At 38.9% G+C, this 27,017-nt stretch overlaps 2 protein-coding genes and 1 long non-coding RNA gene across 3 annotated transcripts in view; 2 read left to right on the top strand and 1 right to left on the bottom strand.

The window, feature by feature from the left end:
- TRIM4 (tripartite motif containing 4) lies at positions 1–26,553 on the top strand. The gene is made up of 6 exons (XM_028506645.2): positions 1–405; positions 9,978–10,073; positions 10,728–10,958; positions 14,523–14,545; positions 14,805–14,902; positions 24,601–26,553. The coding sequence occupies exons 1-6, from the start codon at positions 1–3 to the stop codon at positions 25,185–25,187; spliced, it is 1,440 nt and encodes a 479-aa protein (XP_028362446.1). The 3' UTR covers positions 25,188–26,553.
- LOC118499241 lies at positions 6,753–8,698 on the top strand. Its single transcript, XR_004901767.1, has 2 exons — positions 6,753–8,124; positions 8,156–8,698. It is a non-coding gene; the product is annotated as an uncharacterized LOC118499241 (long non-coding RNA).
- Positions 10,156–27,017, bottom strand: part of LOC114492349 (cytochrome P450 3A12) — a 192,284-nt gene continuing 175,422 nt past the window's right edge. The window contains exon 13 of the mRNA XM_036019883.1: positions 10,156–10,185. Coding sequence (XP_035875776.1) covers positions 10,171–10,185 — 15 coding nt within the window. The 3' untranslated portion in view covers positions 10,156–10,170. The remainder of the gene's footprint in view (positions 10,186–27,017) is intronic.

Genomic DNA, 27,017 nt, shown 5'->3' with positions numbered 1-27,017 from the left:
ATGGCTGCGGAGGACCTGCAGGAGGAGCTTTTCTGCCCCATCTGTCTGGAGTATTTCCAGGATCCGGTGTCCATAGAGTGCGGCCACAACTTCTGCCGCCGCTGCCTGCGCCACAGCTCGGAAGAGGGCGGCGGCAGCTTCCCCTGCCCCGAGTGCCGGCAGCCGTCCTCCACCGCCGCGCTGCGGCCCAACTGGGCCCTGGCCCGGCTGGCGGAGAGGGCGCGGCACCGGCAGCAGCAGGGGCACCGGGCTCCCGAGACCTGCGGCCTGTGCGACCGCCACGGGGAGCCCCTGCGGCTCTTCTGCGAGGACGACCAGCGGCCCGTGTGCCTGGTGTGCAGGGAGTCCCAGGAGCACCAGGACCACTCCTTGGCGCCCGTGGATGAGGCCTTCGAGAGCTACCGGGTGAGCTGGCCCGTAAGGGGCTGCTGGTATTGCCCGGGAATGTCGACCGTTTAATTAACTTTCATAAAAGCCCCATGAAGTGGCTGCTAGTTCCATTGGAAGCATGAAAAATCCCTTGAGGCTCAAAAAAGTTATACTGCACAGGATCGTAGAGCTGAAGTTAAAACTGGGAGTGGGGCGGGGCGGTGCAAGGGTAGTCATCACCTAGGAGCTGGCCCCGGGGAGCTTGTAGTTTAAGAAAAACACACTGAGACCGTGTTTGTATACCAGTGCTGTCCAACAGAAAAATAAGGCAAACCACATGTTTAATTAAACAATTAAATTGTTTAACTTTAATAATATATTTTATTAACCTAATGTTAATAAAATGTTAAATTTTATATATTTTATTTAACCTAATTATCCAAAATGCTGTTTATCGTTACGAAGGATTATCAGTGAGATATTTTTTTCATAGTAGGTCTTTAAAATCTGTGTGTACTTCATTTATAGCACATATCGATATGAGCTGTGCACATTTCAGGTGCTCACATGACAACTGGATGTTGTATTGGACAGTGCAGGTCTGTCCAAACAGGTGTTATCGACAGCTGATGATTTGGGAAAGCATGATGTGGAGTGATGAGACTGGATTTTAGTAGTTTCTTTCATCAGTTGGGAAAATCACTTAATGTTTGAATTATAGATTATTTGTCCTATCTCATTTATTAGTTAAGTTTCAGTTGAATAAATCAGTTTATCCTACTCTGCTCCAGCCACACTGGCCTTCTTGCTTTTGTTTCAAGGCTGTTCTCTTTCTCTACTCACATCTTCCATTCTTTAGATCTTACTTGCTTTTAGCTTGAAGACCTTCCTTGATCATCCTTTCCCCGGGTAGCCCTACCCCACTTCCATTACTGACAGTGCAACTCCAGTGGCCTCCAACAGAACTGGTGTCTAGTAAGTACTGGTTGCATGCACTCATTTAATGATACAAGGTAAAGTGTTTTGTAAACTATAAAATGCTGTACAATTTCATCAGCCAATTATAAACAGGAAACATGTAAAGCTGGACAATGAAGTGTACATTAATTCCTTCATTTAATAACATTCATTGATACTTACTGTATGCCAGGCATTGTTCTAGAATCTGGACATAAACAAATGAGAAAGACATGGGCCCTGTCTTGTAGGGTACATGAACATTTACACTAATAATTTCAATGTGTGAGACCCAGGTTTGTACCAGGTACACAGAAAGTCTGAGGTCAGAGTGATCAATGAGGAGTGAGGAATGGCTTCACAGAGGCATTAAAAAGGAGTTCAGTCTTGAAGGATGAATACAACAAGGGAGGGGAGAGGATATGTAAGCCAAGGGAACAGCATACTCAGTGTGGCAGTGTGGAATAGCATGTGGTATGTATGAGGACTGGAGGTTGCTTGGTACTTCTGCAGCGTAGAACGTGGTGGGTGCAGGGGATGGTGGGAGTTGAGGTTGAAGAAAAAGTCAAGGGCCATGTGATGAGGGATCCTGTTCACAGCTTTCTCTTTGAGGCAGTAGGGAGTCATTAAGGGATTGAGTTAAAGGAATGACACCATCAGTTTTTTGTTTTAGAAAGATCCCTTTGGTATCTGTGTGGATGGAGAAGACCAGTTAGATTGCGGTTGCACCATTTCAAGCAGGAGGCAATGAGGGCCTGAATTTGTGGAGGGCAGGGATGATGGAGAAGAGGGGATGGATTCAGGATGAGCAGGAGTTGAATGACTTGGTGACTAATTGGACTTGGTAGGTGAGGGAGAGAGAGGAGTCCAGGATGGCAGTCCAGACTTCTGGTACTCATTTTGGGACATGTTGAGTATGAAGTAACTGTGACAGGAAGTCCAAGGAAGAGGGACAGGAGGCAGGGGGCAGCAGAGGCTTGAAACACTATTTTAGAATTGTCAGCATATCCTTGAAATCATAAAAGAAGTAAGCAGATGAGATTCCCCTCGGGGAACAATACAGAGGGTAAGAAAAAGGGGGTATAAAGAGCAACTTGGGAAATATCAGTGCTTAGCAGCCAGCAGAAGAGATTGAAAGGACCCATTAGAGAAATGGAAGGGAAAACACATTTGTGGGTGAGGGCTGAGGCAAATAAAGTGGGTGGGTATGAAACAGGAACATAGCCCTTAACTCTTCAGCAATAATAATAATAATATTAATAGTAGCTATCAGTTGACTATTTACCATCCACAGTTCTAAGCATTTTCCATACAGTAATTCTTTAATCCTCATAGCAACCCTAATGGATTTTATGATCCCCATTTTGCAGATGAGACAACTGAGACACAGAGATGTGAGGTCACTTGCCCAAGGTCACAGAGCTAGGAAGTAGAAAAGGTTAAATTGAGGTCCTCTAACTCTTAGTCCATTACACTGCTCACTCTGCCACATCTAATCTAGCCAACCAGACTTCTTGAAAGAGGTGGAATTTCAGGACTAAATAATATGTTCAACAGGTGGGGAGTGAGTAGGGAAGAAGAACATTGGGATGGCCTGAATATCACAAGGTTGACTGGGTGGGTGTTCAGGAGTTACATCATTAGGCAGAATTCCTTGGTATGTGTCCTGCTCTGTACCCTCTGTCCCTACCCATAGTTAGAAAAACACTAAATTGCTGTTGGGTGGAGCTACCCTGTTTCCAAGCATACCATTTCCAGCATATACTCGGATGGGTGGGCTGTGTCTTAAAAGTTGGGAGTCCCCTAATCCCTGGAAAATATCCCCCATCTTAAACTTACACCCAAGCCTGACGAACAGTGTGCGAGATGCTTCCTCTCAGGATCTGAGCTCCTAAGTACTACATCCAGAAAACTGCCTCTGATGAATTCCTAGTCCACTCTGCTTGCTCTCTTTGGGCCATACCAGTGGCTCAGGACACAATTAAGGTGACCTGGGAGCATTTTTAAGAAATACCCAAGCCATCGATTTCTGAATATTGACTTTGTATCCTGCTCTTTTGCCAAATTCAATTATTAGGCTGAGTAGTTTTTTGGTGGAGTCTATAGGATTTTCTATGTACACTATCATGTCATCTGCAGACAATGACAGTTTTGCTTCCTCCTTCCCAATTTGGATGCCTTTTATTTCTTTTTCTTGTCTGATTGCTGTGGCTAAAACTTCCAGTATTATATTGAATAGGAGTGGTGAAAGCAGATAACCTTGTCTTTGTTCCTGTCTCTTAGTGGGAAAGTTTTTAATTTTTGCCCATTGAGTATGATGTTGGCTGTAGGTCTCTCATATATGATATGGTCTTTATTATGTTGAGGAATGCTCCCTCTATTCCCACTTTGTTAAGTGTTTTTAACATAAATGGGTGTGGTACGTTATCAAATGTTTTTTCTGCATCTATTGATATGATCATATCATTTTTGTCTTTCCTTTTGTTTATGTGATGTATTATGTTTCTTGATTTGTGAATATTGTACCACCCTTGCATCCCTGGGATGAATCCCACTTGATCATAGTGTATGATCTTTTTAACATATTGCTGGATGTGGTTTGCCAATATTTTGTTAAGGATTTTAGTATCTATGTTCATCAGCGATATTGGCCTAAAGTTTTCTTTCTTTCTTATGTCTTTATCTGGTTTTGGGATTAGCAGTAAATGAGTAGATCAAAAAACTATGGTACATTTACACAATGGAATACTACACAGCAGAGACAAAGAAGGAGCTCCTACCCTTTGTGACAGCATGGATGGAACTGGAGAGCATTATGCTAAGTGAAATTAGCCAGGCGGTGAGGGAAAAATACCATATGATCTCATCTTTCTGGAACATAATCAACAAAAGAAAAAGAAAAGGCACCTGAAATTAAGGACAATCTGACTGTAACCAGAGGGGAGGTGGGAGAAGAAAATGGGGGGAAGGGTTTTCAGGAACCACTATCAAAGACACATGGACAAAACCAAGGGGAAGGTGGAAGCAAGGGAGGGAGGTGGGTTTGGCTGGGGTGGGGGTGGAGTAGTGGGGGGAAATGCAGACAACTGTAATTGAACAGCAATAAAATAATAAAAATAATATTTTATCAAATAAAAAAAAGAAATGAAAAAAAAAACCCCTGAGTCAGGCTTCTCCCCTACCCCTCACCTCCTAGGCATTTTGATTCACTTGATAGGGCCCTTAGCATCAGCATTGTTTAAAAGTTCTCTAGGTGATTCTAAAGTACATACAGGATAGAGAACCATAGACCTACATCTTAATACTTTCACAGAGGGAAATCTCAACAAGTCTTTTGGAACACAAGTTGTTTTTAAGAGAATTATTGGTGGTGGAGGAGAAAAAGAGGGAACAGAAAAAGAAATAGCTTCATAAACTTGAGGGAGCAGATTGTTTACACAGGAAAGGCTTCTAAGCACTGCTCTTCGTACCATCATTTCAGTATTTAATATGGTGATTCTTGGAACGAATCCCTTCATTGCTATTAAGTCATTTAACACCTTTTTCTAACATATTTCTTGAACACCTGTTTTGTGTTAGACACTGTGCTATAGCACTAGTCATAGCACTGGGAATACGATGGTGAAAAGACAGGTAAAGACTGTTTTCATGGAGTGCATAGTCTGGTTGAGGTGGGAGTGGGAGGTAGACAATAGGCAGACAAATAAATGAAATAATCACAGGTTGTGATATACTGTGAAAGAAATAATGTGCCATGCCAGAGAAGTATCAGGGCAGCTTTCTCTGAGGTGATGACATTTCAGTTGAGACCTGATGGATGAAAAGGAGCCTGCCATCTGAGGAACTGAGGGAAAAACATTCCAGGCTGCGGACAGCAAGTGCAAAGATGTGAGGCTGGGGAAGAGCTGGACATATATATGGAACAGGGTCTAGGCACCTGAAGCGTCATGAGAGAGGGGAAAAGCAGCATGAGTTGGGAGATGTAGGCAAGAGTGGGGTTATATCAGGCCATTATGGGTGTTTGAATTTTCTTGGTGATGTGGAAAGCCAATGGAGTCTTAAGCGGGATAGTGATGTGGTCTGATTGATGTTTAGAAAGATTATTCTGGCTGCCTGTGGATATTGGATGAGGGGAGGACAAGACTGGACATACAAATCCAGTCATGGGATTATTATAGATGTCCAGACAAGAGATGATGGTGACTTGAACTAGAGGGTGACAATGGGGACAGTAAGTGGGCTGATTTGGTACCTATTTTGGAGGTACATCTACCTGCTTGGATTGGGTGCAGAGGTTACAGTGACTGAAATGCACAAAGTTAAGAGCAGTGATGGTATTTAAGAGACCATTGATTCCAGTTGCCTTCAGCTGCAACCCAGGAAATGTGTGAGGCTGATTTCCTCAGATACATAACTAGTTTGTAAAGGTCTAGTGTGAAACTCCTGTTTGATTTGAAGTTTAATATTATTTGAACAACATGATCACAAGCAGAACATGTCTTCATTCTGTAAGTGTATGAGCTTTTATGATACTTAATGGTCTTGTATACAATTATCTGATGTTAAATGAGAAAATGCTTAAAAAAAAAACTAGCTAGCTTTGAAATGCTTGGTGTTGCCCTCCTACCATCTCCTGGCAGTTTCTGTTATTGCAGGGAAGGAGTTTTCTAATCTCCCCAAAGGGTTCCCAAGTTTACTCAGGGGCCCTATTTATATACCAACTGTGGAAAGATTTAGAGAGACTTAACATATTTTGCCATGTATAATATGCTCCCGTGTATAATACGCACCCACATTTTTGGCCCAAACTTTCAGGAGAAAACATCTTTCGTTTTAATTTTTTAAAAGATTTTGTTTATTTATTTTTAGAGAGAGGGGAAAGGAGAGAGAGAGGGAAAGAAACATCAATGTGTGGTTGCCTCTTGTGCGCCCCCTACTGGGGATCTGGCCTGCAAACCAGGCATGTGCCCTGACTGGGAATCGAACCAGCGACCCTTTGGTTCATAGGCCAGCACTCAATCCACTGAGCTACACCAGTCAGGGCTCATTTTAATTTTTTAAAAAGATTTTATTCATTTAGTTTTAGAGAGAGGGGAAGGGAAGGAGAAAGAGAGGGAGAGAAATATCAATGTGAGGTTGCCTCTTGTATGCCCCCTACTGGGGATCTGGCCTGCAACTCAAGCATGTGCGCTGACTGGGACTCGAACTGGCAACCCTTTGGTTCGCAGGCCTGCGCCCAATCCACTGAGCCACACCAGCCAGGGCTAATTCTTTTAAGTTCAATTATTTATTTATTTATATTTATATATTTGTTTTTTGTATTATAAAATAATTTTAGCATTTATTTTTCAACATTGTGGTACGAGAAATTTTATGTAACAAATAATTACAAAACACAAGAACAGATACAAGGTATTTCAGGCACTGCCCATGTATGATGCACATTCTTATTTTTCCCTAAAAAATTCAGGCAAAATAATGTGCGTTATACATGGCATAATACAGTAGTTAGAGTCTTAGACAATAGAACCAAACATGCAGGATAATTCACGCATACTAGAATTGTTAAAAGCTTTAAAAAGTTGAAAAATTCTATTTAAAAGATTATTTAATTTTTTTTCATTATCAAACAAAAGTGAAAACTTAAAAAAAAATCTTGGTCACATTCAAAGGAGCTGTTTATCTCATTACAAGCCTCACACATACATCAGATTTGACAGTGATCACAAAGTGGCAGGTATATAATTGAATAAAGGAATCAAATTATTTGAGATACTTACTTAGTTTACGGAGTAGCAGGATCATATACCTATTTAAGTGAACAACTAGGGGTAATAAATAGATTTTATAAGGCTAGAAAACATTGTGTTACAAAATAGCACAGGTGATTTTGTGATATATAACACAACTGCTATTAAATCCCATTACAACCTAATGTTGTTTCCCCCAACATTTTACTAGGCAGTTTTGAAACATATATCAAAGTTGGAGGAATTTTATAATAACTATACCCACATCTAGATTCTGCCTTTAACATATCATTCTACCCACCACCTCTTCGCCTGTCTGTATCCTCTCTGCATCCAGCAATTCTTATTTCCTTTTGATGCATTTTAAAGTTAATCGTAGACAGTACACTTTCTCCTATATTTTAGTGTGCCTATCATTAACCAGAGTTAATATGTTTATGGTGTTTTTTGAGGTAAAAATAATACAATTAAATGCACACATCTTAAGTGTATATTTGCTGAGCTTTGTCAAATGCATACCTCCAAGCTCTTCTCAAGATAAAGAACATTCCACCACTCCAGACAGCTCCTTCATGCTCTTTGCAGTTGGTCTCTGCTCCCTTCCCTTACCCAGTGCAACTACTTTTCTGTTTCTTTTCCACCACAGATTAGTTTTGCCTGTTCCAGAACTAAATGTAAATGGAATCATACAGTCTGTACTCTTCTATCTAGGCTCCTTTTGCTGTGCACATTGATTTTGAAATTCATCCATTTGTGCATATCAGTACTGTTAACTTTTTACAGCTGAGTAGTGTTCCTCATCTGACCATACCTCAGTTTGTTTATCCATCTTCCTCTTAATGGATTCCTGAGCTGTTGACAGCTTTTGGCTCTTCTGAATGAAGCTGTTAGGAATATTCTCATACAGGTCTTTTTGTAGACACATTTTAATTTTTCCTGGGATAAAGAGTAGAATTGTTGGACTCCAGGATTAATGTATGTTTAAGTTTTATACTAGACCTTTTTCTGTGGTTGTACCATTTCACATACCCACCAACACTGTATGAGAGTTTCACATACCCACCAACACTGTATGAGAGGATGTGGTTGCTCCACATCCTTGGCAACTTTGGTGTTGTGTTTTCAATGATCTAACTTTAAGCATTGTCATTTATAAATGATTGGAAGAAAAGTGATACCTATTAGTTTTTATTATTCTCCTAGGTAGGAATTAAAAAATTAATTATATTGCTTATTTATTGTTCTAATCATTTCTTTTTTTTAAGCTTTTTATTTTGACATACATGCAGGCTTACAGAAAGTTGCCCTAGACCATTATTCAGCATTTGACAGTTTTCACCAGTTTTTAATTTAAATATTCTTTTCCTTCCTGTGTAAGAAACCATTATCTCATGGTTTTTCACCAACCACTCATTGCAGTTTCTCTGCATGATTTTCATTCTCTGCAGAGTCCTTGTAGTTATTCCCTGTTTTAGCCTTAATACTCTGTTTTTTATTCTGTTGAATTCTTCTGGGTCATTTTACTCAAACCCATAGCTTCAACTGCTACCTGTGCTCTGACCCCTAAATCTGCTTCTGCAGCCCAGATCTCTTTCTTCACTCTTAGCTGTAAACTATGTATATCTCTCCATTTGGATGTTCCACATATATCTCAAACTCATTTATTCAAGTTGAATTTATTGTTTTTCCTTCCATTTACATGCTGCTCATCTTCCTGTGTTTTCTAACTTGGTAAATATCCTACAATCCATTTAGCTACTCAAGTCAGAACCCAGGGGCTAAATCTGGACTCCTTCTTCCTGCAGCCTTTGATCTCTAACCTGCCTGCACTGTCTCCAGGGTCATGTCTGACCCACTTGCTTAATGCTGACTGACTCCTTTTATTTTTTAATAGCTTATTCAGGTTTCTAAATTAAAAAATGGCATATGTGTCTTGTAGAAATTGAAACAAAACAGAAATTTATAAAATTCTAGTCTCCCTGCCCCACAACTTACAAGCCATTTCTAGCCTCCAGAAATAACCAGTGTTAATAATACTTTGGTGTATATCCTCCCATATTTTCCTTCTATTCAAACACACACACACACACACACACACACACACACACACACACATTCTTTTCAAAACAGAATGTTACAATACTGTTGTTTTACAGCTTAATTTTAACTTAATAAAACATGTTAATATAGCCCTGGCTGGCGTAGCTCAGTGGATTGAGCGTGGGCTGTGAACCAAAGCATCGCAGGTTCGATTCCCAGTCAGGGCACATGCCTGGGTTGCAGGCCACGGCCCCCAGCAACTGCATATTGATGTTTCTCTCTCTCTCTCTTTCTCCCTCCCTTCCCTGTCTAAAAATAAATAAATAAAATCTAAAAAACCCCACAAAAACATTTTAATATAGAGAGAGCTACCTGAAATTGATGTAGAGTATCAATATACCATAATTTATTTAATAATTTCGATTGATGGATAATGAATAACGTTACAGTGAGCATTCATATATATATATATATTGGTTATTTGAGGTAGTGTTTTGTTGCATAGATTATTAGAACTAGGATTATACACATTTTAAATTTTGTTAAATCTTGCCAGTGCCCTTCAAAAAGATGACAACTTTATACTTTCTTACTATTATGGTGCCAGAGGCTTTCTCCCTTGTCATGCTAGGTATTTATTAATCATCTAACAATTTTTAGTTTTTGCCAATTTAATAGACAAACTCTATATAGTATTATGAGTATTTAAGACCAGAATATTTCTCATTCTGAAGATGTCCTGTGACCATCTTCAACCTTTTCTCAATATCCTTTCCTGTTTGGATTAGGTGACTTCTTGATCTTGAACAAGGAAGATGCTTGGAAAGATGATTTCTTTCTGATATGTGTTTCTGCTGACAGGAGAAACTCCTGAAGACTCAACGTAGTCTAATGGCCAAGATGGAGAAAGTCACATATTTACAGGACTCGGAAATGAAGAATGCCGCAGAGTGGAAGGTAACAGCAGAAGTGGTTGGTCATTTCTTGTCTCAGAGGCCCATTCAGTTTGCAACTGCTCATGTAATTTTGCTGGGATGAGCTTTGTAGGATGCCATCAGTTGCCAGGCCCCTTTGACGATAAGGTGATAGAACAGGAAGTACAGACCTGTGAGTTCCATATACTTCATATCCATCTCTACTTTAAGGCAGTGCCCCTTTCCTACTTTTCCCTAAGATTGGAATTGGTTTGTGTCCATGGCATTGTGGGAAGTAAACGGACTTTGCTTTCAGAGATGCTAATCTAGTTGGGAGGCATGATGTGTGCACACACATGCATTATCTAAAGATTTAACTAAACTGAACAGCAGGTGTTCTTAGGGCTAAACTAAATAGTAGATGTGAACGTCCTTTTTAGTTCAGAGAGTCTACAAACAAGGAAGGCATTGCTAGCAATAGTAGAGATTCAGATGTTACAAAGAATGAATTAATACTATAAAGATAAGTATAAAGATATCAAGTAAGTAGAGGTGTAGTGGAAATTTATGGGGGCTGGGGCTTTTCTGGAGAAGGTGATTAAAATAGGACCATGGATTATTGGGGAGTCACGTGCAAGGAGTTTAGGAGTAAGGATAAGGCAGAGACAAAGATTGAGTGAATCTCCTGTGGCTCTAGGACAAGATGAATAATCAGCAGTTGAGAGTCAGTGCACAGTTTGCAAAGCTGCACCACCTCCTGGACGAGGAAGAGCAACTGTTTCTTCAGAGGCTGAGTGAAGAAGAAAAAGAGACAAAGAAGAAACATGCTGAGAACACATTAAGGCTCAATCGGATGATCGCTTCCTTAAAGAAGCTCATGCTAGAGGTAGAGAAGAAGAGTCAGAGCTCCACCCTGGAGTTGCTTCAGGTGAGACAGGCAGGGGAGAGGTTAGTTAACAATGCTAACTGAACTCCTGTCTTTAGAGTTGGATGTCTTTCTTAGTGAGTGGATTTATTAGAAGCAATGTTTTCTCTCTGGTAGTGATTGAATTACTACTGTCATTATATAATTAGAGAATCAAAGATTTACTATTCCGAGGAAATTAATGTAAAAGATAGGTATGATTCACTTGGTCTAATAACTTACCTAAGATCTGAAGCATATCTAAGACTTTTCTATTTGTCTTATTTATGTTTATGTAGGGTGGGGCAAAAGTAGGTTTACAGTTGTAGGTATGGAAAATAATACAATAGTTAATAAATAATAATACAATAATAAATTCTGTGTTTTGCATACTCACAACTGTAAACCTGCTTTTGCCCCACCCTGTATATACCAGCAAACAAAAGGGTAAATGCTCGTATAAAAGAGCTAAGCATGCCAACTCAAGAAGAGGGATAAAGAGCTACAGAGCAAACACCAAAAACTAGTATGGAAAAACAGTAACAATAAGAGCAGATAATGGTTTTGCTGTAGCATTGTTTGTAGTGGTGATGATGCTGGGGGCAATCTGGGTGTCCATGACCAAAAGAGGAAACTGGCAAAAAGTGGACATAGCGATTAAATGTATAGATAGCAACAGGAATGAATCTTAAAAACACAGTGCCTAAGGAAAAAAAGCAAGAAACAGAATGCAGCAAGAGCTCTAACTTCTAATTCATTGCATAAATTAAAAATACATAAACCTAAGCAATACTATGTATTTTGCAGGAACACATTCAAATTAAAAAAATATTAAGCTATGCAGAATATCTTTTTATTTTTAGTGTTTCTATGTTTCCTAAGAAGAATGGAAGTAGGTCATAAGCTAAAAAGAAGGGATAAATGAAGGGATGAAACATAAAGGAATGGAAGGACAGATATATTAGTAAAATAAGTTCTCTAAGGCTTTGATGTTCTAAGATCCAATTCCATGTTTCTTAATTATTTGCCTAACCTTGCACTTATGTTGGCTGATACATTTTTTTCTAAGCATTCTAGATGTTAAATCTGTATTTTTAAAAGTGTTTAAAGGTGTTCTTTCAAAGATTCTGCTAGAGTATATGTTTGGATATGTGTTTGGAACTTCATTGCTCAAGCAAATAGTAAAAGTTCTAGACAATTCTTGGAAATCATTTCATTTAGATACCATATGTATATTGAAGCTACACTTCCATCTTTAAGTATAGCTTACCTGTGTCCACAGATTTTGACAATATTTTTATTGTTACAGTAAAATAAACATGTTTAAAGACATTTTAAGTATAAAATCCATAGATAAAAAATACAAATCATAAGCTTGACAAATTATCATGAAGTGACCCACCCATGTAACCACCACCCAAGTCCAGAAGTACAACACCAGTGGCCTCTCAGACACCCTCCACACACCCTCAAGCAATATCCCTTCCCTCCTCCTGAGAGCTAGTCTCCTTTCAGGCTTCTCACACTGTTTTGTTTTGCCTGCTTTTGAATAAGATTCTTTTGGTATACACTCTTTTTGCATCTAGCTTCTTTTGCTCAACATTATGTTTGTGAGATTAATTCATACTGTTGTAGGTAGCAGTGGATGATTTGTTTTCATCACTGCATAGCAGTAATTCTCAACCAGCAATGATTTTGCTCCCTGAGCAAGCAATGTCTAGAGACCCTTTTGGTTGTCACAACTCGGAGGTGGTTACTAATAGCATCTAGTGTGTAGAGGCAAAACATCCTATAATGCACAGAACATACCTTCCCCTTCAGTACCCAGTAAAGACTCATCCAGCTCAAAGTGCTGATGTTGAAAACCCTGCTGTATAGTATGTTATCCCTTGGTATCCATGGGGGAGATGGATACCATGGATACCAATATCTGTGGATGCTCAACTCCCTGTCATGAAATGGCATAGTATTTGTATATAACCCATACACAGCCTTCTGTATACTTTAAATCATTTGAAGATTACTTATTATACTTAATACAATGTATATAGTTATACTATGTTTTTTTAGGGAATGGGGAATGATAACAAGAAAAAATGTAAATGTTTATTACAGGTATAACCATGGTAGGCCTAACTACATAGTCAGCAACAATGTAACATATATTTTCATCTGTTCATCTGCAGATGGTCAAATCCATAGCTACAACCAACTGCATACATATGAACCATGGATACAGAAGGGGTGAAAGTATTCCATTATATCAGTATATGAAAACATATTCATTTTATTGAATAGTAAAATTTGGGTTGTTTCTGGTGTTTACTGTTACAAAAAAAACAGTTTTCAATACGTCTTTTTGGTGCACATATGTATACATTTTCTGTCAGTTAAGTGCCAAGGAGTGCAATTCCTGATCACAGAGGTTGTACCAGTTTACACCATAGCTAGCAAGTGTGAGAGATCCAGCTCTCTATATCCTCATCCATGCTTAGAGTCATGAATTCTTGAACTTTAGCCATCCTAAATGACGTATAATGTTATCTCATGCCCTCAGTCATCAGTACTTCTTCCCTCCTCCCGAAAGGTAGGTGGCTTCATTTGATGAATAATGAGGTCGAGTCCTTTTTCAAATGGTAATTAACCACTTTGATATATTCCTTTAAAAAAACACAACAGTCTTGAGATATAATTTGCCCATTTTAAGTGTACAACTGAGTGGTATTTATAGTTTCATCAAGTTGTGCAACCCTTTCCACAGTCCAGTTTTAGCGCATTTCCATGAGATCCCTCTGTGTTTGTTTACAGTTCATCTCCGTTCTTACCCTCAGCCTCAGACCACCTACTTTCTGATGCCATAGATTTTCCTTTTTTGGCTATATCACACAAAGAATCATATGTGTTCTTTTGTGTATGTATTTCATCTAGTATAATGTTTTTTTGAGGTTCATTCACATTGTAGCATATATTAGTATTGCATTTGCATTTCTTATTTTAATTCTTGAATAGTATTCCATTGTAGAATATGCCACATTTTGTTTACTTTTTCAGCAGTTGATGGGCGTTTGGGTAGTTTTCACCTTTTGGTTATTATGAATGGTGTTGCTGTGAACTCTGTTCATCATCCTCTGTGTGCACATATGTGTCAGTTTCTCTTGGGTAGATAGCAGGAGCCGAATTGCCGGGCTGTATGGTATATATATATATCTAACTTTTCAAGAAGCTGCCAAACTCTCTTCCGAAGTGGCTGAACCACTTTATGTTACCACCACATCCTCACCAATGTTTGTTATTATGTATGATGGAAAGAGAATAGAAGTTGGCAAAAGCAGGAGAGAGTTAATGTCATAGTGCTAAAGGAAGAAGAAGAGGATTTCAAGGAAAGAATTGATGGACATTGTCAGATAGTATGCAGGGGTCACATGAAAAAAAAAGGACTGTACTGTGTCAGTTCATTGGCTTCGGCAGCATGAGATCATATGTGACATAAACAAAAGTGACTGACAGAAAAATACCTGCTCGTAAAGTTGAGTACCAGATCTCAAGAGGAAGGTACATAACTTACTTATTTCTTTCTTCTCTTAACAGAATCCAAAAGATCTTTTGACCAGGTATGATCTCCTTCTTACTTATGGGGGTCTGAGTGGAATAGTAAAAATACAGCTTGAGCAGAAGGGAACCAAGGCCAGGCTCCATAGGTCAATCTGGGCACACCCTAGGGGTCTGTGGAGGAGGAATTCTGTTCATGTTTGCAAGGAGGAATAGAAGAGAAGTTGTCTAAGCTTTGGGCTTGGACTCTTCACATGGGAGTTGGGGTCTTAGCTGCCCTAGTTGTCTGTTAAGAAGAGCTGCCTTCTGTACTTTCTTTAGGAGTGAGAACCAGGATGTAAACTATTCTGTTGAAGTTCTGCAGGTGAAGACTGAGTGTCATGTACCAATGATGAAGGAAATGCTGAAGCGATTCCAAGGTGAGCAGAATTTCTAGGAGTTGGAGCTCCTTACAAGTCTTTCAGTAAGAGAATAAACAGAAATCTGGAAAGGAATGAGGAAGCAGCATATATAGCTAACAGGAGGGTCAGGAAAAATGGTAACTACTTAGGAATAAATGGATTTATGCTTCATTCAAGAATCATTTATTTAACACATACTGTGTATTATAAGGCACCAGCTATACAAAAAGAAAAGGACCTATTCCTTCTAACAATTCATAAGCAAATTGGGGACACAGACCCATATCAGTGTAATACTGTGGGATCCATTGTATCAGTGGTATGAATAAAATATTACAGAAGTACAGAGGAAGACCTCTGATGGGGGATGAAGTAGGGAAGTTTTCCCTACTTCAGTTTTCCCACAGCAGAGCTGATAGCTCTGGGATTTGAGGGGTGACTTGGAGCTTGCCGCACGAAAAAGGGAGTATACCCTTCCAAGCACAGGCAGCAGCATGAGCTAAAGGTGTGGAAAAAATGGAGTGGAGAGTATCCAGTGTGACTAAACCATAAGGTGCATTGTGGGGAAAGGCAGGGGCTGAGGCTGAGAAGATGAGTGTTGGAAAGGCTGATGACAAATTTTGTGGATCTCTAGGGAAGTACCAAGGCATATACATGTTGCAAATGTGAAACAGACAAGGAGAACCCTATGATTACTCCAGCCTGTAGCCCTGAGAGAGCTTTCTGGCCATCTTAGGGAGGGTTCACAGAGGTGGAGTCAAGTAGACTCCCTGAGTTGAACAATGGAACTGAGAGTCCAGGGAAAACAAAAAAAAGTGGGAGTTTGCAGCATACTGGAGAGGAAAGAGCTATACAGAGAGAGAGAGCTCTGATGATCTACAGAGGCACCCACTGAGCTTTCAGCAGAGTACCTATCCATACATGCTCGTGAAGAACTACTTGAGGTTGAGGAAGTTTCCAAAATGGTTATAAGGAACAGCTCCTGGTGCTCAGCTAGGAACGATGCCTGTGTCAACCAGCCAAACTGGAACACTTTTGATTCATGGGGTACCAGACAGAGTACTCAGGAAAATCTTTACTAATTAATGGGGAATAATTAACCCTACATTGATTAGTGTGTTGGACCCACCTTAAAAATCATGAAAGAAGACTCCAAATGATCAAATTATTCCCTAGTAACTGCATGCCAGGACAAGCTCAAGAAGATTGATTGGAATTTTAAAAAATGAGTATGTATTCAATAATGTAAATACACAATGTTTTGCATCTAATCCAAGATCACCAGGCATGCAAAAAGGTAGGAAAACATGACCCATAGTGAGAATAATCAATCAGAACTAACCCAGAATTGACCAGAATAAACATAAGAGGACATTAATACAGTTATTATAACTGTTCTGTAAATAGGTAAATAGAGACATGGGAGATATTTGGAAAAACCCCAGGTCAAACTTCTAGAGACGAAAACTACAGTGACTGAGGTGAAGAATTACACTGCTTTGGATTAAGAGGTGATTAGAGATTGCAGAAGAAAAGATTAATGATCTTGAAAATGGAGCAGGGGAAACTTTGCAAAATGAAACACAGAAAAATACTTTAAAAATGAAAAGAACATCAGTGAGCTGTGGGACAACTCCATGCAGCATTATATGTGGTAGTTAGGGTCCTTGAAGGAGAGAAGTGGGATGGGATGAAACAAAACATATTTGAAGAAATAATGGCCCAAAATTTTCCAGCTTGAAAATTGACAACTGTAAGTACACAGATCCAGTAGTTCTGTAGACCCTAAGTGCAAGAAATATGATGAAAACTACACCAAACCCAGTGATGAAAGAGAAAATTTTAAATGTAACAGGATAAAAAGAATATGTTACAGGGGAACAAAGATAAAGATGTCAGTCATCACATTTCTCATTGGAAACAATGTAAGTGAGCAAAATCTTTAAAGAACTGAAAGAAAAACCTAGAATTAAAAGATTACCTGAAATGATAATGATATAAATATATATATAGGGTTTGGCACAGGTAACCTCCCTTTTTATTACAAAATCATAAGCATGTGATTCTGTAACATAACATCACACTCAAGCAAGCACACCATAGGACATTTTAGGTGAAATGTTCAAATTAAAAACATAAATTATTATATCTATATTACCCTACCAACCACATTCTGTGTGTGTGAATTATCATTAAAAGTTAATAGTGATGGTTAATTTATGTGTTAACTTGAGTGGATCACAGGGTGCCCAGATGTTTGGTCAAATGTTATTTTGGTTGTTGCTATAAGTGTTTTGCATGAGATTAACATTTAAGTTGGGGAACTACGAGTAAGACAGATTGTCCTTCATAATGTTGGTGTGCCTCATAAAATCATCTGAAGCCCTAACTAGAACAAAGTGTTGAAGCACCTTTCCCCACCCTCAAGCAAGAGGCAAGTGCCTTTGACCTTCACCTGCAGCTTTGGCCTTTCCTGCCTAATGGCTTTTCAGCAGGAGCATGAGTTTTGCCTGGGTCTTGAGCCTGCTCACACACAGCAGGCTGGGACTTGCCAGTCACCATATTCATGTGAACCAATACCTTATAATCTCTCTCTGAATACACACACATCTTGTTTGTTGTTCCTTCTGGGTACGATGAATGATGTAGTAAGTGAATGTTTAAACAGACACAAAAAATTGTGAAGTTTGTAACATATTACAAGTAAAATATACAACAATAACATGAATGTTAGGAGGGGAAAATGGAAATATACTATTATACAGTTATTATTTGTGAAGTGGTATATCACTTGAAGCTAGATTCTGATAAGCCTCACAGCAAACACTAAAGTAAAATAGTTAAAACAAAGGTGATAAAGTGGAATCATAAACAATATTTGATAAATAAAAAAGAAGGCAGAAAAAGGAACAAGTAAGACAAACAGAAAACATATTGGAGGTATACTACGTAATCATCAAACTATACTATAAGGCCACAGTAATCAAAGTAGCATGGTACTGGCAGGAAAACAGACATATAGATTAATGGAACAGAACAGAGAGCCCAGAAGTAAACCCATGCTTATATGGGTAATTAAAATTTCATAGAGGAGGCAAGAATATTTGATGAGGTAGAAACAGTCTATTTGATAAATGGTGTTGGGAAAATTGGACAGATACACGGGGAAAAAAAAAGAAATTAGAGCTCTGGCCAAAATAGAGGTGTAGGTAGAAACGCTTTGCTTCCTTGCACAACCAAAAGGAGGATAACAACCAATTTAAAACCAATAAACAACCAGAAGTGCCAGAAAGTCAAACTTCATTGAACTCCGACAACCAAGGAGTTAAAGAAATATTTACCTAGACCAGTGTGCTGAGACAGAGAAATAAGGCCCAAATGAAAGAACAGATTAAAGATCCAGAAAAAAAAAAAATAGAACTAAGTGATAACGCAATAGCCAACCTGTCAGATGCAGAGTTCAAAACACTGGTAATCAGGATGCTCGCAGAACTGATTGAGCTTGGTCACACAATGAAGGAAGAAATGAAGGTTACCCAAAGTGAAATAAAGCAAAATGTACAGGAACCAACAGTGAATGGAAAGAAACTGGGACTCAAATAAATGATTTGGAACAAAAGGAAGAAATAAACATCCAACCAGCACAGAATGAAGAAACAAGAATTCAAAAAGAAGAAAGGCTTAGGAACCTATGGGACAACTTTAAGTGCTCTAACATCCAAATCATAGGGGTGCCAGAAGGAGAAGAACAAGAGCAAGAGGTTGAAAACTTATTTGAACAAATAATGAAGGAAAACTTCTCTAGTCTGGTGAAGGAAATAGATTTCTAGGAAGTCCAGGAAGCACAGAGAGTCCCAAAGAAATTGGACCCAAGGAGGAATACACTAAGGGGCATCATTATTAATTTATCCAAGATTGAAGATAAAGAGAGACTCTTAAAAGCAGCAAGAGGAAAGGAGAGAGTTAACTATAAAGGAGTGCCATAAGACTATCAGCTGATTTCTCAAAAGAAACCTGACAGGCAAGAAGGGGCTGGAAAGTAGTATTTGAAATCATGAAAGGCAAGGACCTACATCCAAGATTACTCTATCTAGCAAAGCTATCATTAGAATAGAAGGGCAAATAAAGTGCTTCCCAGATAAAGTCAAGCTAAAGGAGTTCATCATTACTAAGACCTTATTATAGGAAATGTTAAAGGGACTTACCTAAGAAATAGAAGATCAAAACTGTGAATAGCCCTGGCTGGCGTAGCTCAGTGGATTGAGCGTGGGCTGGGAACCAAAGTGTCCCAGGTTCAATTCCCAGCCAGGGTACATTCCTGGGTTGCAGGCCAGAACCCCCAGCAACCGCACATTGATGTTTCTCTCTCTTTCTCTCTCTCTCTCTCTCTCCCTCCCTTCCCTCTCTAAAAATAAATAAATAAAATCTTTTTAAAAAAAACTGTGAATAGTAAAATGACAATAAACTCACAACTATCAATAACAACCTAAAAAAAACAAAAACAAAACTGAGCAAACAACTAGAACAGGGACAGAATCAGAGAAGTGGACATCTCATGGAGGGTTTTCAGTGGAGAAGGGGAGGGAAAGAATAGTGGGGAAAAGGTACAGAAAGTAAGAAGCATAATTGGTAGGCATACCATAGACGGGGATAGGTTAAGAATGATATAGGAAACAGAGAAGTCAAAGAACTTATATGTACAACCCATGGATATGAACTAAGGCTGGGGGAAATGCTGGAGGGTTGGGAAGTGCAGGGCAGAGAGGGGATAAAAGGGAGAAAAATTGGGAAAACTAATAGCATAAACATTAAAATATACTTAAAACAAGAAACTAGACCACCTTCTTACACCATATACGAGAATAAATTCAAAATGGATTAAAGACTTAAATGTAGTATGTGAAACCATAAAAATTGTATAAGAAAACATAAACAGTAAAATGCCTGGCATCTCTCTTATCAACATTATTTTTTTCTGATACATCTCCTCAGGCAAGGAAAAACAAGAAAAAAATGAACAAATGGGACTACATCAAACTAAAAAGCTTTTGCACAATAAAGGGAACCATCAATAAAACAGACAACCTACTGAATAGGAGAAAATATTTGCTAATGATTAATCCAGTAAGGGATTAATACCCAAAATTTATAAGGAACTCATATAACTCAACATATATAACCCAAACAGTCCAATTAAAAAGTGGGCAGAGGACTTGAATAGACACTTCTTCAAAGGGGGCATACAGATAGCCAATAGACATATGAAAAGATCCTCAGTGTCACTAGTTGTTAGAGAAATTCTAATTAAAACCACAGTGAGGTATCATCTACATCTGTCAGAAATGGTTGTCAATAAATCAACAAACAGCCAGTGTTGGTGAGGATGTGGAGAAAAGGGAACCCTTATGCACTGTTGGTGGGAATGCAAATGGGTGCTTTGGAGAACTGGAGGGTCCTCAAAAAATTAAAAGTGGAAATGTCTTAGGACCTAGCAATTCCACTTCTGGGTATATATATCCAAAGAAACCCAAAACACAAAGTTGAAAGAATACATGCACCCCTATGTTCATTGCAGCGTTATTTACAATAGCTAAGATTTGGAAGCAAACAAAGTGCCCATCAACGGACGAGTGGATAAAAAGTACTGGTACATACATGCAATGGAATATCACTGGGCCAGAAAAAGAATGAAACCTTACCATTTGCAACAGCATGAATGGACCTAGAGGATATTGTGCTAGGAGAAATAAGTCACTCAGTCAGAGAAAGACAAATACCATTAGATTGCACTTATATGTAGAATCTAAAGAACAAAAGAAATGAACAAAGTTGAAACACACTCATAGACACAGAGAATAGAGTGCCAGAGGGGAAGGCATTTGGGACTGAGTGAAAAGGGATTAAGAAGTACAAATTGACAGTTACAAAATAGTCATGGGGATATAAAATACAGCACGGGGAATATAGTCAATAATACTGTAAGTTTAACTATGGTGCCAGGTGGGTGCTGGAATATTAAGGAACACTTTGTCGAGTACATGATTACTTAACCACTATGTTGTACACCTGAAACTAATACAAAATAATAGTGAGTGTCTACTGTAATTGAAAAAAAAATTAAAAAAGGAAAACATAGAGCAAGATGATTATTATTAATTGTATTAAATATAAGTCCTCTGCCCTGGCCAGGTGGCTCAGTTGGTTGGAACATTATCTAGTACACCAAGATTGCGGGTTTGATTCCTGGTCAGGGCACATATCTGGGTTGCAGGTTTGAACCCCAGTAAGGGCACATATGGGAATTGATTGTGAGGCAATCAATCAGTGTTTCTCACATTGGTGTTTCTCTCTTCCCCCACCCCCAAGTCAATAAACATATCCTTGGGTGAGGATTAAAAAGTGTGTGTGTGTGTGTGTGTGTGTGTGTGAGTGTGGTATAAATATATATAACTTGTCTGAATAATCTAATTAAAAGATGAGATTAGCCCTGGCTGGTGTAGCTCAGTGGATTGAGTGCGGGCCTGTAAAGCAGAGTCATCGGTTCAATTTCCCAGTCAGGGCACATGCCTGGGTTGTGGGCCAGGTCCCCAGCTGGGGGCATGTGAGGGGCAACCACACATTGATATTTCTCTCCTTCTCTTTCTCCTTCCCTTCCCCTCTCTCTAAAAATAAATAAATAAAATCTTAAAAAAAAGATGAGATTAAATGATTGGATAAAAAAAATCAAGACTCAACTATATTTTGCAAGAAATGCCCTAAATATAAAGGCCCATATGTGTTTAAAGTAAAACAATGGAGAAAGATATACCATGCTAACTTTAGTCAAAAGAAATCTGGAGTGGCTATATTAATATCAAATATTTCATGGCAAAGAATATCATCAGAAATAAAAAGGTTATTTCCTAATGATAATGGGGTTAATTCATCAGGAGGACATAGAGTTCTAAATATTTATACACCTAGTTATAGCTTCAGAATATATTAAGCAAAAATTTAATAGAGCTGCAAGGAGGAATAGACTAATCAACAATTATAGCTGGATTTTTAATACCTTTTTCCAATATTTTTAAACAAGTAGGCAGAAAATTAGCAAGGCTATATATAGTAGGCTTGAAGACCACTAGTAACCAGCTTTACCTCACTGATATATATATATAGAACACCAGAATACACATTTTAAAAAAGTATCAATGGACCCCTGGCTGGGTGGCCCAGTTGGTTGGAGCGTTGTCCCATGTACAAAAGGTTGCTGGTTTGATCCCCTGTCAGGGCGTGCACAGGAAACAACTGATGTCTGTCTATCTGTCTCTTGCTCTCTCGCGCTCTCTCTCTCTCTCTCTCTCCCCCCCCTTTCTCTCCCTCCCACCCTCCCTCCCTCTTTAAAAATCAATAAACATATCCTTGGGTGAGGACTTGAAAAAAAATAGTATACCTGGAACTGTTTTACTAGATAGAACAAGGTAGGCCATAAAACAAATCTCATTAAATTCAAAAGAATTTCAGTTATACACTGTATGTTTTTTTATCCTAATGCATATGTTATATATTAGCAACAAAATACCCTTGGAAAATTCCCAAATGTTAGGAAACTAAATGACAAACTTCTCAATAACCCTAGAATTTAAGGAGAAATTTATAGCACTAACCTATATTAGAAAAGAAAGTTCTCAAATCAGTGACCAGTTTCCACCTTAAGACACTGGAAAAAGAAGATTAAGTAATCAAAGGAATGGAAATAGACATCAATAAAAATAGAACACATAAAAACAGAAAAATTAGTGAAACCAAAAGCTGCTTTTTGGAGATTGATTTTCTTTCTTTTCTTTTTTTTTTAAGATTTTTTAAATTTATTTTTTAGAGAGAGAAGGGAGGGAGATAGTGAGAGAGAGAGAAACATCAATGTGCGGTTGCTGGGGGTCATAGCCTGCAACCCAGGCATGTACTCTGACTGGAAATCGAACCTGCAACACTTTGGTTCATAGGCCAGCACTCAATCCACTGAGCTACGCCAGCCAGGAGATTTTCTTAATAAACCTTTAGCCAGAATGACCAGAAAAATAAGTCACCTATTATTATTAATATCAACAATGAGAGAGGCTATACCTGAAACCTACATAATTTTATTAACCAGTATCACCCATAAAGTCAATGAGAAGAATAAGGGAATATCACTGCAAACTCTACAGATATTAATAGGATAATAAGTAAATTTTATGAGCAACTTTGTGCTGATAAATTTGACAATGCACAGTAGGTAAAATGCACAAAGTTCTTAAAAGACACAAATGACTGAACTTTACTCAAGAACAAATAGATAACTAGAATAACTTAAATTTCTATTAAAGATATTGGTGTGTAGTTATAGTGAGGGTGGAGGATTGAGTGTGGGAGGTGGAGGATGGGTAGGGCAGGGGACAGTCCTGGGGGGAAATGGGGACAACTGTAGTTGAACAACAATTAAAAAAATAAAAAATAAAAAACCTTTCCCAAATGGCCTCCCTGTTGAATTCACCAAACATGTAAGAAATATCTATTCTTCAATAACTCTTACAAAAAAATTGAAGAGAAGAGAGTATTTCCCAATTCATTCTATGAGGCCTGCATTACCAAAATCAAAGACATTACAAGAGAACTGTATGTAGATCAGTGTTTCCCATGAACATAGAATAGTTCTAAAATTTTAGCAGATTGAATCCAACAACATATTAAAAGAATAATACATCACAACCAAATGGAATTTAGCCCAGAAAAGCAGGGTTGGTTTAACATTGGCAAAACAAGTGCAATTCACCGCTTAGCAAACTAAAAGAAGGAAAGTTGGTCAATTCAGTAGATGTAGAAAAAGCTTGTGTCAAAACCTAACATCCAGTCCTGATTTAAAAAAGAGAAGACAAACTAGAGCAGCATGGAGAGTTGGAAGGAAGAGAATTTGGAGGCAGGGAGGCCAGGGAGGATGTTATAGCCAGAGTTAAAGCGAGAGATGCTGAAGAAGGCCTCGGTAAAGACTGTGGTAGTGGGGATGGGGAGGAGGAAAAGAACCTGACTGATATTTTAGAGGTAGGCTTGATCGGACTTAGTGAATTAATTAGTCATTGAGGGTCAGAAGGAAAGAATAGTCAGATAATCTCAAGATTTCAATGCGGTGTTTGGGTGGAGGTAATACCGTTATACCTTAGAGAACACAGAAGACAACAATGTCTGCATTTGTGGGGGGACGGGTCCCAAGTATGTGGGAGGGGACTTAGGATAATGAGTTCTGTTTTGAGTTCTTTGTTGGGGGCCTGTGGAGATGCCCAGTGAACAACTGGAAAAGTAAAGGGAAACCTAGTTAACAATGACCTCCATGTGTACCTGTACAAAGAACCAGCTAGTCAACAGCCTTGATCTAGTTCTGATTCAGTAAGTCAGAATTTGTTAATGTTTCTCCAAATTTTATGCTGATTTTGAAGAGCGAGGGCCATGAACTAATGCGCTCCCCATTTTCTAGGTCTTAGTCTTTTGGAGCCAAAGGGAAATGAGAATTTTAGGTTGCTACAGGCCATACTATGGCCCACTAGGCCCACCTGATGAATAGTTGAGAGGCAATGAGGAGGCTCATCCCTGATCGTACTCATTAGGAGGAGGATGGAACTGAAATTGGAAAAGATGGGTATTTCTGGAGGAGGGCTGGTGGTAAGCTCTTGTGTTACTTATCTCAGCTCTCATTTTCTCTCCAGTGGCTATCAGTTTAGCTGAAGACACAGCTCACCCCAAACTTGTCTTCTCCCAGGAAGGGAGGTGCGTGCGAAATGGAACACCAGCCAGTTCTTGGCCAGTATTTTCCTCAGCATGGAACTACTTTACTGCACGGAGGAATCCTCAGCAGACCCCGCAGTCTGTGAAGAGATTTCAACACTTACCCAGTGTTTTGGGAAAAAACATTTTCACTTCAGGGAAACATTACTGGGAAGTTGAGAACCAAAGTAGCCTGGTGATTGCTGTGGGAGTGTGTCGGGAGGACATCCTGGGGATTGTTGGTAATTCAGAAATATCCCCTGATGTGGGCATCTGGGCTATTTGTTGGAGCTCCACCTGCTATTGGCCCCTAACGGGCAACCCTGTAATTTCCACCAGTCTAGAGCCAGCTGTTCAGCGAGTGGGAGTTTTCCTAGATTATGAGGCTGGGGATATCTCTTTCTACAATGCTGTGGATGGAGTGCACATACACACGTTTTCTTGTTCTTTTGTCTCACATCTCCAGCCATTTTTTTGGTTGAGCCCATTAGCATCTTTAATCCTCCCACCAGTGACTGGTGGGAAATGAGGCTATTCTTTCCCTGCCCAAGAGTCCCGGCCTATATCTCAGCCCAGGGTCATCCATCCTCTTCTTTCACTGTATACATCCTGATCCTTGGTAGTACGTCAGTATTATTCATTCAGACTCCAATTTCATGTTTTGTTCAACTTCCTGTATGTTCTGTACATAGACAGATATGGCAGACCCTGTTGTTGCCTTTCTAGTAGCCATTTGCCCCACTTCTCTGCTTTTCTCCCTGATTCTTTCTAATTGAACCGTTTGGTGTGTGCTCTCCACATGTGTCAAGAGAAGGAGTTCCGTGTGAGATAATTATGGCCAATGAGATAGGGTGGGAAACCTTCCAAGGTGGGGAAACTTTCTGGGAAATGTTTCTGTAGCTTCTAAAAAGTGGTATTTGGGAACACAGGCCCCTTTGTGATGTTAGCAGCTATGTGAAAACTGAGGAAAGTACAGTAACATTGGAAAGGAAGAGGAAACATGGTCTTTGTTGGCATCGTTAAACTGTTGGAATTTTCCTAATCCCAAACTTCTTGTTATATGAGATTATTGCTCCCTTTTTGTATAAGGCCATTTTAGTTGCACTTTGGTTAGTTGCAGCCTGAAGTATCCTAACTGGTGCTATAGGCACATAGCATGGACATCCCACAGTGTAGGCTTATGTCACTTTTTCTGAAACTTGCAAATTTATAGAATCCAAATTCAATTCAGTTGAGTAATTCCTCTTTCCAGTTAGTACTAATACCCCTCACTTTTCTGGATCAGAAAGCTGAGACAGTCCTCCCTTACTCTGCCCATGCTCTTCCTCTTCTTCACCTGACTGGGTCTTAGCCTTCACATGTTCATTATGCATCCATTTGTCAAAATCATACATGTATGTACAAGTTCATTAATATATTGAAAATGTTGAAAAATACTTAAGTATTTACACTGTGCTAGCCTGTTCACAGAATGCTTTCATATGAATCTTGTAACAGCTCGGTGAGATGGAAATTAAAATCTATTTTTATGGGTGAGAAAACAAACCTTTGGAGTAACTCATTATTGCTTAACTGGCAAATGGGAGTGTTGGGGTTAAATTCTACATGTTTTTCTACTTTATTTTTTGGGGGGAGATTTAAATAAATATCTCAAATCAACTTTACTTTTATTTGTAAGCATTTATTGAATGCAGATTGTGGATCAGTATCATCTTTAATTTTTTTCTATATATGTGTTTTTCTCACTTTACCTTTCTGCTCTCCATTGTACATACTCAAGAGGATTGTGAATGTTACTGTAAAGATAATGATTGTTTCTCTTTATAAAAATTTTGTGTTTATTGTGCAAAATTTGGAATGTATAAAAAAGTATAAAAAATTAGTCATCAATGATCCCACCATTACTAACATTTTAATGTGTTTCCTCCCAGACTTGCAATTGATTTTCTGGCAGTGATTTAACAAGGCTTCTTTCAGAACTTCCAGCTCTCTCCCTAACTCTTCTTCTTTTGCCCCAGTCCATTCTGGCTTGTCTTTCTATTCAGCCAGAGCCCCCACCTATTCAGTGATTCCTGCTTAGTTCTCCTCAACCCTCCAAGATACCTGCTGTTATGAGTTGAATGTGTCCTCTAAAAAGACATGTTGAAGTGCTACCTGTGAATATTACCTTATTGGGAAACTAAGATGAGGTCATTAGGTTGGGACTGATCCAATGTGACTGGTATCCTTATAATTAGAAGGAAATTTGTATACACACACACACACACACACACACAAGAAATGCCATGTGAAGACATGGAAGATGACTAGAGAAGAGATTGGAATTATGCTATCATAAGCCAAGGGATGCTTGAAGCTG

Source organism: Phyllostomus discolor, chromosome 3, assembly GCF_004126475.2.
Source record: "Phyllostomus discolor isolate MPI-MPIP mPhyDis1 chromosome 3, mPhyDis1.pri.v3, whole genome shotgun sequence".
NCBI classification, from domain to species: domain Eukaryota; kingdom Metazoa; phylum Chordata; class Mammalia; order Chiroptera; family Phyllostomidae; genus Phyllostomus; species Phyllostomus discolor.
This window is presented reverse-complemented; position numbering and strand designations above follow the sequence as displayed.